The 12,922-nt window shown below is 43.3% G+C and overlaps 1 protein-coding gene across 3 annotated transcripts in view; it reads right to left on the bottom strand.

Moving 5' to 3' along the window:
- The window catches only part of srgap1b (SLIT-ROBO Rho GTPase activating protein 1b), a 43,435-nt gene extending 30,847 nt beyond the window's left edge, over positions 1-12,588 (bottom strand). For 2 of the 3 annotated variants that reach the window (XM_072672953.1, XM_072672954.1), the window contains exon 1: positions 12,026-12,588. In XM_072672953.1, coding sequence (XP_072529054.1) covers positions 12,026-12,092 — 67 coding nt within the window. In that variant the 5' untranslated portion in view covers positions 12,093-12,588. Of the gene's footprint in view, positions 1-11,091; positions 11,162-12,025 lie in introns of those variants that run through there. The other variant, XM_072672955.1, reaches the window with a different exon arrangement.
- Positions 12,589-12,922: the final 334 nt, after the last annotated feature.

The following is a 12,922-nucleotide window of genomic DNA, read 5'->3' as shown; positions in this document are numbered from 1 at the left end:
TTGAACTTGTGACCCGTGTAAGCTTGTCTGTTTCCCAGAGGCGTGAGCACGAGCCCGACCCAGACTGTCACCATGGCAACAAGGCATCTGCTCCTCAACCTGAGAGAGTGAGTGTAGGCATGCTGTACGGCATTGCTAACAATCCACACAATCTCGCTCACACACACACACAGGACCAGACTCCAAACCACAACTGCATGGAACCTCAAAACAAACACACAAGCACACACACACACACACACACACACACACACACACACACACACACACACACACACAGACACGCACACGATAAGCATCAGCATATAAATAAGCAAAGGTGCTCTCTAATGCGATAGTGCACCACCCTCCATCCTGAACTTTTACACACACATACTATTATTTTTTCTTATCAATTTATCAATTTCATTTTCTTCTTATTTATTTACACTCTGTGCACCCTTCCCATTCTTCATAAGCTCTCTTCCCTTTATCCTCTCCATCTCTCACTTCATCCAACGCTCCCCACTATGCTCTCACTCTTTTGCTCGCCATCTAAAATTCTCACTGGATTTTGGCATCTCTGCCCATGTCTCAAGAATCATTATCATACGTCAAAGTGGTTCTGCTCAATGCACTCATTTTACAGTGTGTGAGTGTGGGTAGCTGTGTGTGTGTGTGTGTGTGTGTGTGTGTGTGTGTGTGTACGTATGTACAAGACAGACTGCTGCTCATCACACAAATGCTGTTACTGCAGGAAATCACATTCTGCTCATTAAGTTAGACAGAGAGACTCAAAACGACAGAAAGGAAGGAAGGAAGAATGAAAAGAAGAGAGACAGGAGCCTCTTTAAAGTCTGCGGGTTTGACTCAGTTGTTAGTCTTGCTTCCAGCTCTCTTTCACACCACAGATCTCGGGGTGACTGTTTCTAATCAGCAACCGCTTCAAAAACTCTTTCTTTCTCTCTCTATCTCGGCACCAGGAATGGAAGGAACTTGCTTCAAAGCAGCCTCGTGCATACAATGCTTCGGCCTAATCGACGAAGTTTATTCAAAACAGTATGGAACAGTTTTACTGCCACTTACTTGTTACTTTTACATCTGGACGCAAAGGCTGCAGTAAAAAATACAGACGGAGTCTGTCCGTCACATGAACGGAATACTTTTAATGGAAGCTAACATTACTATCTCACATTTGTCTCCCTTTTTTCTTTCTGTGCTGATCTGAAAAACTGAAAAATTCAAAAACTGATTCGTGAGTTTTGTGATCCACCACTACTCCAATATATATATATTAGTGTACCAGTTCAACACCATATGAAGCAGACACAATCTAGAGCAATATTTTCAAGCCAATAACTAGAGATGAAAAAAAAATCAATCGGCTATGTATTAGTATCTGCCAATTTTCAGCCAAAATATGCAATCGGTGATTGGCTGATATTTCTGTAATTAGCTGATCCTGAGAGACGATCAAATCACATAGACGAGTTCAGGATCACAGGTCACAAGACACTGGGGGTTCAACTGCTGTGTGGAACTACGAAGCTTGCACATGGCTGGCTTAAACCCAGTGTTGACTCAAACTCCAGTATTTGTAGAATGTGTAACACTAACATGCCTCGTGGATGAGACTCAATTAAGACTAAACACTTCAACACCACTAACCAGACACCTATCTCCAGAGCACATGACTCAACCCCGTACAGTGACCATCAGAACACAACAGAGCTAATAAGCACCGCTAACCACACACAAAAAAAAGCATTCGTACACTTTAAATCAACATACTTTGCTGTTGTGTCCTCACTACTTTCTGTACCTGGCAAGTAGGGATGTAATGATATACTCAGTGTGGGACTCGATCTGATCTAGGATACTGGTTTTATGATACGATACTTAAAACTTTAAACAAAACCTAAATGACGTCTGTACACATACTGTTGCATAATGTATAATGTTGCATAATACTAATACTACTAATGAGATTAGAGCTGGGGGGGGTGTTGATTTGTGATGTTTGCTTGCATTAACTTTAATGTTCAAACAATGCAACGGCATTAAACATAAACAGGATGCATTTTCCCCACATTTGTACGATGCCCACTGTCACATTATTTGCACTGTTTTAATGCACTGTTACTAGAAATGACAATACCACATTTTTAACTGAAACCATGAGAATTGTCTTATAATTCCACACAGAAGAATCCTACAATTCTTTTAATAAAACTATAAAACTACTAAGCTTTAAAATGAGCCATTATTATTAGTACACTTCGCTAAAGGTAAGCATCTAATAATTTCATACCACTATCAAACTACTCAAACACTCTACTACCTCCATGATGTTACACAGCGTTTGCATGTGTTATTTCAGGCTGGATTTGTAACAGGATTGGTACGCATTTATTAACTTGATGTCTGATCTATCATTTTCTGCTGGTAATGGATCAGTTACCTGCTAGCACTGTGCATCTTCAGCTTCAGGAAAATAACAGGATCTGGCACAACCTCATGGTACTGAACCTGGCACCATTTACTGTGAGCTTTATAGATAGGTGCCGCCGCTTCTTTTTACAGCTGCTCACTTTTTGAGGTAGTGCTGAGCATGACTGATCGATTCAGTATCATGATATTCTCACTGTATCACAGTGAGGTTAGCATTAATAACATTAGTGAGCTCATGACTCTCCAGTACTATCGGTTATATGAATGTCAGCTTGCTGTGATGAGCTTGTTGTACTGTTTTCTTCTCTTTAAATGTCTCCAAAGGGACCCTAATGTCTGGGCCACACTACAGGATAATCAGACCGCTTTCCAGGCTGATTTGCCCCTCCTGAGAATCGTAAAAGGCTGCCTGGTCTTAAACAATTATCTTCTCTGGTCTTAAACAATTGGTCTTAAACAATTATCTTCCCAGACTATCCTGTAGTGTGGGGGTGTGTATAATCCTTTTATTACCTCGCTGATCTGCTCACAGTCCAACTTTTTTTGGACCACTTTGGCCAGGTGCTGACCACTGCATACCAACAAAACTAACTACTAAACTAAAAACAAATACTGCAGCCCTATTTGGACGGAATTCATTTTCCACAGAGAGGCGGGTTCATAACATTTTCCAAAGATTTTCCAAAGGATCCACGATTCTCACTCTAGTCAGACTTTAGTTTCCGATGCTCAGATAAAAAGTACTGAACTGTTACAAGGATTTATTTAGCGTTATGATGCATTAATTGATGGCCTAATTTCATCGCTCATCATTTAAACCAAGATTTTTCTTATCCTGTGCGAATCATTCATTAAAATCATTATTCTACCTCCAAAAGCAAAGCTAATCTAGCCCGACTAAGGCTTTAGAAGAAACCAAGCCCACTTGTTACCACCTGAAGTCATTTTTTAGATTGTCTCTTTTTAAAGTGTAGCACAGCAATCTGTGTCTTGCCATCATCTGCCGCCAGTTTGTTTTATTGTATCATTTAGGAACTTCACGAGAAATGATGTGAGATCTCAGGTTCTGAGAGAGATATCTGCTAGTCAGAACTCCTGTGAGCATCGGAAAGTGTGTGGTGTTTTATTCTGGGTAAATCTTGTTGTGTGGGAGCTGTGATAACTCTTTGGTGGAATCTGTTGTTATGTGTGGGGTCTTGTGCAATTCTGAGATCAGCTAAGACATACAAAAGCCTGAAGTGTAAGCCAGGCATTACTTGGATTGGTAAACAGCAAAACTGACAGACCGAACCCAGACAGAAGATAACCTAAAGAAGCCCCAGAAACACATTACACACATTTCTGTTAACTGCAAGATCTTCGCAGGCAAATGATGTGAGTGAATAAGCTGATACTCAGAGTACTTGCTACTAGAAATGGCTATTCTATCCTTAACCAGCTTGACTCATCTCCGGTAGTAAGATATATCCAGGCCATGCTTTTACCTGCAAATCAAGGCTGATCCTTAAAACTGCACTCACTGCAGCAGTGTGGATCGGCCCAATGATTGGGAGCTTTTAAAAAACAAGCATAATGAGCAAAACAGTGTCCAGCTGAGCTCAAAAACGCAGGGCTAGCCTACAGTCCAGCTTAAGCTGCACAGGCTTCTATGCATCAGTATCCAGCTGTCCCACTGTCATTCCAAGAACAGTGGTTATACGCAGTCCAATCCCCTGCAGGCCACACTGCACATAAATAGATTAGCAGATCAATATTTATTCTTGATTAATGGGTCTTTGCAGGGCTCACTTAATACATGCAGACCAATCTAAAGAGCCACTTCTCTGGAGGGGACTGATGCTTAGACTTTTTTGGGAATATTTTAACTGAATGAAGGTGGACGAGCTGCAATTTAGAGCTTGTTTATTCACAAGCAACAAAATAAAGAACACACATCGCTGACAAGCGCTGACAAGCGCTACAGACGGACAAGCCCAAGATCACAGTGATTTTCAGAGACTAAATGGTAGGTTGCTTTCTGTCTCATCAGACAAACGCAAACATACACACCGATTTGCCTGCCATGTCTGTTCCTTGTCCACCTCTCAGTACTCAGTTATCTAACGCGGCTAGTCGTGCGGTGTTCCCAGTAAATGAATGTCCGTCTTATCAGTGCGCCGCTGTCCCACTGAGTGCTGGGCTGCATCTAAAAAAAGCTGTTGCTCTGGTCAGAATCTTCAAAAACACATTCCTTGGCCAACTGTATGATGGTATTGTTCACTTTAATGCAGCGTGGTGAACACTTTAAAGCGAACAGCCGTCATTCTGAAGTTTTGCATCCTTGCAGGTTTCACCTCCAAGCCCAGATCTAACACCTCATTCAGGCAACATAGCACTTCTCATTGCAGTAATTAGATGGATCAGGTGGGGCAGATTACACAGCTATAGTTGGCTTCTTTTTAGAATTTTCCATGTCACCTTAAATGGTGCAGCAATTACATTCCGGCGCCTGAGAGCATTCAAATTTAAAGCCAGCTACAGCTTTGTGTGTGGATTAGGGTTGCAGAAGTCTGCAGAAAATAGAAAAGTGACCACAGATGTAAAAAACACTCCATTCCAACCTAATCTCTTTCTGATGCATCTGTAGCACCTAGTAAATGATTATGGACAGTACCTTCAATTTCATCAACAGGACTTGAATACACTGATATACTGAATACACGGATATACTTCCAGTAGAATTCTGGCCTGTAGAAACACCCACCTGAATGAAAGGCTCTGTATGTAGATCCAGACAGATAATGGTATATTTGTCCCTGAAAGCCTATTGCAGCATCTTTTAAAGGTGACCAGGGATGGAAAACTGTAACATGGCATAGTTGAATATGAATAATGAGAGTTTGGTACATGCAATAACATAAGTGACATAATGTGAACCTCAAACATTGCTGTGCCCTCGTTCAAAAGAAAATACAGCTCAATCTTTAGCTTTTTTAGGTCTAAAAACACTTCAGTACACATAACAAATACTTTTCCTCTTTACCACTATGTCACTGCTCCATGAGGTCAGTCATTTCTGACTCCAGCCTGGTCGGCTCTGTTTAACGTTTTTTCAGTTTCCATAGACTCAAGACATCGAAAGTGTAAGAGAACCTGAAATTAGCATGACACAAAAAGGTTGTTTGTACACTGAGAAAAGTTCCGAAGGTGTACCACAGCAGCTCTTGCACAATGCACGAACACCTGAAGAGAAAACACACGAGTCACCACGCTGACCACATTGCTTAACATTTGTGAACAGTAGTGCACGCGCCCTTACATTTCTTTGGTGCTGTGTCTGCAGTAGGTATAAACCAGCCTTTATTAACCACTGGTGGTGAAGCTTTTTTAATTTGTCAAAACAAAAGAATTATAAATGCTTAATATAACTTGAGATTAATTGTTTAATTGACTAATTAACAAAATAATTGATCGATTAATTGATAAAAATATAGTTACATTTACATTTACATTTATGGCAATTAGCAGACGCTCTTATCCAGAGCGACTTACAAAGTGACTTATAATAGTTGTTAGTGGCAGCCCTACAAATGTTTACAAAAGCTTTTTTTAAGAAGCTGAACACAGCGTCTACTTCTGGAAAATAAGGAAGTGAGGCTAAAAAGGTTAAAACCGTAGGAAGCGCCACTGCACGTACCTGTGAAGGGAAGCACCCTGCCGAGTGCCAGGTGACTGCGCAGGGAAGCCAGTGAACGCAGTTGCTAAGCTATGGCTAACCCAGCCGACCAGCTACAATCTCCTCAGCTAGCTAACTGCACGCCGCGTTGAGAGGACACAGAAAGGACAGCAACTCTATCCAGTACAGCTTAGAAATAATTACAAAAAATAATTACAATGTCATCTTTGCAGTGCTAATAAGCTGTAATGAGGTATTGGAATCATTTAATATTTGGGGTTGATTTATGAACTAATCACGTATTTAAAGGATTTTAAACTCGAACAGCGTTCATGGATCCTTAAATGACCAACAGAATTTAACAAATAAGGTCTCTATGTTCTGTACATCTCTGCAAGTTGCTACTTTGAGTGATCATGTATGTTGTGTGTGTATATAACTGCGTATGTCGCCCCAGAATACAGGCTTTCAGGCTGGCACTACAACCCAACATCAAATCTCATTACGACCAAACACACTAAAACAGAGCACTGAGACACTGTCGCATTGGTTTCTGTCTGCCTGTTTCTCATGCCCACTCTTCGGCAAAAAGCCTACAAAACACACACACACACACACACACACACACACACACACACACACACACACACACACAAATCCCATAGACTCTCTCTCACTTTCCTTGGACAGAATAAGGGTGGGAGTAGCTCCCATGTGTCCTCGCTTTTACTGAATACACTTCACACTGTTGGACTGCTTCTAGCTGATAGGGCAAAAATGTGTCTTTATAATTAATACCCAGAGCACACTGACACATGCATGCACACGCACGCACACACACACTCACAACGCTTGTGTGCATTTTTGGTCTCTAATCCAGACCCTTCCTGAATCAGCATGTTTGAGCAATTGTGTGCATGTACACATTTGTCGCTGTCATAACATAACCTCTCTGAAACGAACAAGGAAAAAGGCTCCTAACATCAAAATCCTGTTTAATGTCCTCAGAAAATTTGGATCATTCCTATTGGTTAATTCCACATGAAATCCTCATCCAATAACTACGCTTACATGCACATCAATAGTTTAGTCAGACTAAGACTGATAGTCCATGATCATGGTCTTGGTTGAGCTCCAGACTGATATTGGCTGGGCTTGGCCAGATAGACTCAGCCATGAAAGAGATTTGATTGTCACACTGGAGCTTTTATGCCATTTTGCGGCATTTTCCATTATAGCACTTAAGCCTTGAAATGTTCACCGACCCCAGCACCACCCCTGCTTCTACTATTACTACTACATCTAAAACTACTACCACCTCCTCTACAACTACTACTATTAGTGCTTTTACACCCAAAACCGCCACTACTGCTACCTCTATAACTACTACTACTAATTCTTCTAAAACAATTATTACTGATACTGTTACTACATCTAAAACTGCTTCTACCGCTACCACCTCTACAAGCACTACTACTGATGTGACACCTTGAACCACTACCACCACCTCTACAATTACTACTGATAATGCTACTACATCTAAAACTACCACTATTACTGCTACCACATCTAACATACATAGTACTGCTCCCTTACAACTTCTACTGATACTGCTACTACATCTAAATCTACTACCGCTACAACTACTACTGATGTTACATCTAAAACTACTACATCATCTACAAATATTACTACTACTACTACTACTACATCTACAGCTACTACTACAACAATAACATCTACAACTACTAGTTACACTGGTACAACATCTAAAACTACTACTGATATTGCTACCACATATAAAACTAGTACTACCTTGGACACTGCAGCCACACCTGTGGCCACAGAAATTTCAGAGTGCTAACGATCTGTGCCTTCGAATTTAGTTTGGACAAAAACAGGCTGTTCAGACTGAGTCGCTTATCGGATGGGTGTCTCAAGTGTTTCAAATCGGCACTGAAAAGGTTAGATTGAATGTGTTTTTGTCATTCACACTGCCACACAAGTAACACATCTAGGTCACATATGACAAAAAAGATTGGATTTGGGCCATTTCTACCCGCTGTGTGAATGTAGCTTAATTGTCCATAATCATGTAAACAGCATGGTTCGAGTGTCATTGTCTGATTCTGGTCTTAGTTGAGCTCCAGGTTGATACTGGAAGGACTATTCAAGATGAACATGAAAAGACATGACACTGTTCCACTGAGTTGGTGACATTCTGCCATTTTTTTCAGTAGCACCACATGTGCAATGACAGCGTCTTGACACCAAACCATTTAGTTGACCCCATGATGCTCCAGCATGAGTACTGTGTTTGTCCCTGTCACTGCTTCACAGTCAGAGGGTGAAAACTAGCAGTGGTAAAATTGCTCATATTAAACTTCTCACATAAATACATTTATTGCTGCCCATAGGCACATCAGTGATTAGGTGTCGAAAAGCAACAGATACTACTACTCACATGCTGAGCTTACAGGGCTTAAGTCCTTAATCTTTTATCACCTTTGCTTCATCAGTTTCATGGTTTCACTTCATTTCCTGTCTGCATTCCCTGCATTTCCCTGACCTTTAGCTTAGAGCAGCACTAAATATTGGCATGCTTTGACTAGCATGTTGATCCACATAGCTACCAGATCAGGCAAAATCAAGAACAGCAGACAGGAGCGAGAGCTTCAGTCAATTATTCAAACGCAGCCAAACAGGACGGCACTGGATTAGACAAATGTGACTGGATAAATCTAAAGTATCTGTTTAGGTGTGTTTACAGTAAATCTCCTTGGAGGTAAGTGCTTGCATACACACCATCATGCTGAAGGGTATAAATGTGAGTCTATATGAAGACTCCTAGCACTTCAGAATCGAGTTGACTCCAAAACTTTCTCTATTCCACACAGAGATGTTTTCATGCACATCACGGGAAGCATCACCACCACCAGCACCACCACTACTACTACTACTACAAAAACAGTCACAGTTTCAGACTGCTTAGCTTATGTATCAAGTTCTACTTTATATTATGCAGTAGTTAACTTAAATAGTGTGTAAGTGCCAGGACATAAATGCCAATTCAGTTAAGGTGAAACGGAAAAACAGAAGAAGCTGGAAGCCTTCAGAACAACAACAAGAATTTTAGCTTCATGTGTAGCTTCTTCTATGAAGCCATTTCCCCTAAGGCCATTTTAAATTAGCATGTGCCACCTGAGGTACAAGAGCTGAAGCGGTTTAGTCTTACAGTTGCGAGAAACAGTAAGTGAATCCTTTGGAATTGCCTGGATTTTTGCATTGATTACTAATAAAATGATCACCTGATTGTTATCCAAGTCCCTATTATAGACAAAAACAATTTAATTCAACTGTTGGACTGTTCGTCTTTTATTTAGCACACTGTGCAAACATCCACAGTGCAGGCTAGAAAAAGTAAGTGGACCTTTAAATGACAGTTTTAAAGGACACTTTCATGACACTGTTGTCTGTGTATGCCATAAAATGTAAACTCTGTCATATGATTAGTTTTTTGAACAGGCATAATATCTGGCGCAATCTCATCCATTAGGGACAGTAAATGTGGTATAAATGTAGAGTATCCGTTCACTCTGCATGCAACAAAATATCAAATACATTTATATGGGAGAATATTAGTGTTTTGCTTGCTGGGCACAGGCCTAGCTTTACAACAATAACAATCCACTCCAGCATGTTTATGTCCTGCACCACACACCTCCAGCTTCTCAGATCTTGTCTGATCAGTAGATTCTGCAACAAATGCATTGATCTTCATTCCAAAAAAAAATAGCATTAGAAGGTTTTGACATGACAGCAACAATATGTATGTGCAGGTGGTGCCGAGGTCATACTCCTTACTTTCCTCCCCACCTCCTCCCAGTGTAAAACCTATTTCCTGTTCAGGCACTGACCGGCTCAAAAACATTGAACAAATGGCAGTGTGTGTGTGTGTGTGTGTTCTGATGCGTTTCAGACTGGGAAGCTTATGGGAAATCCACACACAGACAGCTCCCTTTAAGGAGACACCTCATGCCTCCCAGCAGGATTCACCCCCTCCACCCCACACAAAGACACAAATCCGCTTTCAGACAGTGGAAGACGAACGCACAAAGGAAAAGGTCACCGGCACAGCAGCCCACTTACATAGCGAAAGCACAGAATTAACAAACGTACCCACAGACAAGCACACCATAAATGAGTATACAGCGCAGGGCCACAGGCAGTGGTGTAATGCTCACTGAGTAAGTGCCTACAGCGTGTGAGTAAGAGTGTGTGAGGTTTCTGAAAATAGCACAGCTTGCCCTTATGACCATAAATCACTCATCTCTCAGACCTGCTCGTACTTAAACCGCTGCCTCGACCAGGGGCACACACACACACACTCACACACCCACACTCCGCTACGTGCGCTCCATACTAAACAGCACTACCGCTGCTGCAGCAGAAGGATTCCCTGAACCTGCTCCTGTCTGGCTCTCTGTGCTCCCTGACATACACACACACACACACATTCATATACACAGCACTGTCAGAAGTCCCTCCGTCCCCTACAGACAGACACACAGCCTGGCTGGTGGCCAGGTATCCATGGAAACGAATACAGTGCAGCAAATGCCTGTTGCCAGTGTTTTGTGAAAGAGGCACATGCCGACAAGCACCATCACCATACCACCCACCCTACACACACAGGTGTCAGGGGCTGCACTACTGCTGAAACACATGGACATTCGGAGCAGGACATTTTTTCTGGTGTGCATCTACCTCACTCTATACTGAGGGAGGTCGCTGTAAAAAACACGGCATTAAGGTTCCACACAGTTGTGATCCAGAGCTGCCAGAGCCCACCCTCACTCGCTCGCTCAGGCGACAGAGCCGATGAATAGCTGCTGACACAGCAGGTATGAGCCTCCATATTCACCCTGCATGAATAAAGATGCGCGTCTCGGTAAACATGCAAACTTCACGCTGTGACCGCAATGAAGAGAAATGAATCTGCTTACAATGGCAAAGAGGTGTGTGTGTCCCACTATGAGCGCACCAGCCTTTTCAGCGTAGGGCAGGCAGGCTGGGTACTGCGTCAACCTGCACACACACACACACATGTGCTCGCACGAAGATACTCACTGACACACAAGCACACACATACACGTTTACAAAAGAAAAAAAAACACACACACACACACTACACACTACCACAACAGTAACACAGGTACCAGGTACACACTCAAGCAACATCCACATTTCCACACAGACACTCATTTGGACACAGACAGAGAGGCAGACAGACACTTGGATAAGCATACCAGCTATACCACAGCTCCCTATTCCCTACATAGTGCACTGCAATTAATCAAATAAACAAACAATCATGCTTACAGATCTAGTATTAAGTCATTTATATTCAGCCAAAGCTTACAACACTCCCTATTTGACACTATTTAACCTTCAGTTCACTTCTCAGGTGTACAACCCCCCCGTTTCCAGGACTTCTATAGTGTCCTGTACAGGGAGTGGTGAGCCATTTGGGATTCACCTAGTGCTGCACCTATTCACGCACCTGCCTACAGACAGAGGGGAGGTTAAACGGGGTTGCTATGGATTCCGCGCGCTGCGCGGGTCCCCGCTTTTACGGATGAAGCGCGCGCTACCCTCCCTCGCGCCGCCCTGCGCTTTTCTGGCGAGAGACGAGATGAGCGCGCGGCAGCAGAAAGACGGCACGAGACAAGCTCAAAACATTATGAACACACACACACACACACACACACGTGTAATGTAATATACGTTGTAGTCTAACACTGAAAACAGCATGAGTAGGAATGGGTAAGACCTCGAGCACGAGCCCAGCACGGGCTCTCCAGGTAGTGGCCAGGTGTGTATATACGTGTCTATGTGTGTGTGTGAAGCTTATACAGCACCCCTCCCTCGCTCCCTCACCTTTCACTTGGCTCTCATACTCCGTGAGGATCTCCTTCTCCTTTTTGAACTTGGCAGTGTTCGCCATGCTGGTTCTCCTCCGCCTGCTCTCTGACTGAACCCTCGAGCTCGAGCTGCTCCACCACCAAGTCGACCGACCGACCGACCGACCGACCGAGCGACCTATCTGCCGCCCTCCCTCCCTAATGAGACTGAGCCGGCATGGCCCCCCTCAGGCTCGCCTCCAGCGGCGACAACGGAGAAGTCGAGTCCGGGCTGGTGTGAATTGGCATTAAACCCCAACGTGCTGAGCTGTTTTAGCGCTAAACGTCGCGTTTTAAACAAAACTTGAAAAGTGTAGCGGCTGCCGGCTCGGCTGTTAGCATCTGTTCTGAGGCGAGAAGGATAAACACAACTAACGTTACAACTGTCTTAGCACACGAGGTACTGGGCAATTCGTGCGGCACGCGCTGCCTCACTGTGGGTATGGGTGTGTGAAGGTGGGTGTGTGTGTGTGTGTGTGTGTGTGTGTGGAACGAGCGGCGTTCACGCCTCCCAGCCCGGTTCTCTCACGCCACAGCCTCCACCATGGTCAATGAGGATGGGCGTGTCCGAGGGGTGTGGTCTGTGGTAACTGGGCAGAATTGACAGCCACCCATTCCAACGGCGGTGTCACGTGTTCACGATGCTCGAGGAGACCGCCGATTGGCACGCGGTTACCAATTACGCGTTGATTGGTTAATTGGTGTCATTTGCTGCGTTTAGTCACAACAGAGGCGCGGCAGCCAAAATGAAGGGGGCGTTTGGAGCCCGGAGCGGTAAAGACGCGAGTTACACATAAAATTAACAGCATTTGCACAGACATTGAAGAACGTTTACCGGTGAAATGAAGAAAATGAAAAGCCCCGGCGCGTTTGG

This window comes from Salminus brasiliensis, chromosome 2 (genome assembly GCF_030463535.1).
Source record: "Salminus brasiliensis chromosome 2, fSalBra1.hap2, whole genome shotgun sequence".
Taxonomy (NCBI): domain Eukaryota; kingdom Metazoa; phylum Chordata; class Actinopteri; order Characiformes; family Bryconidae; genus Salminus; species Salminus brasiliensis.
Note: the sequence above shows the minus strand (reverse complement) of the source record. Positions and strands in the feature narration are given on the sequence as shown.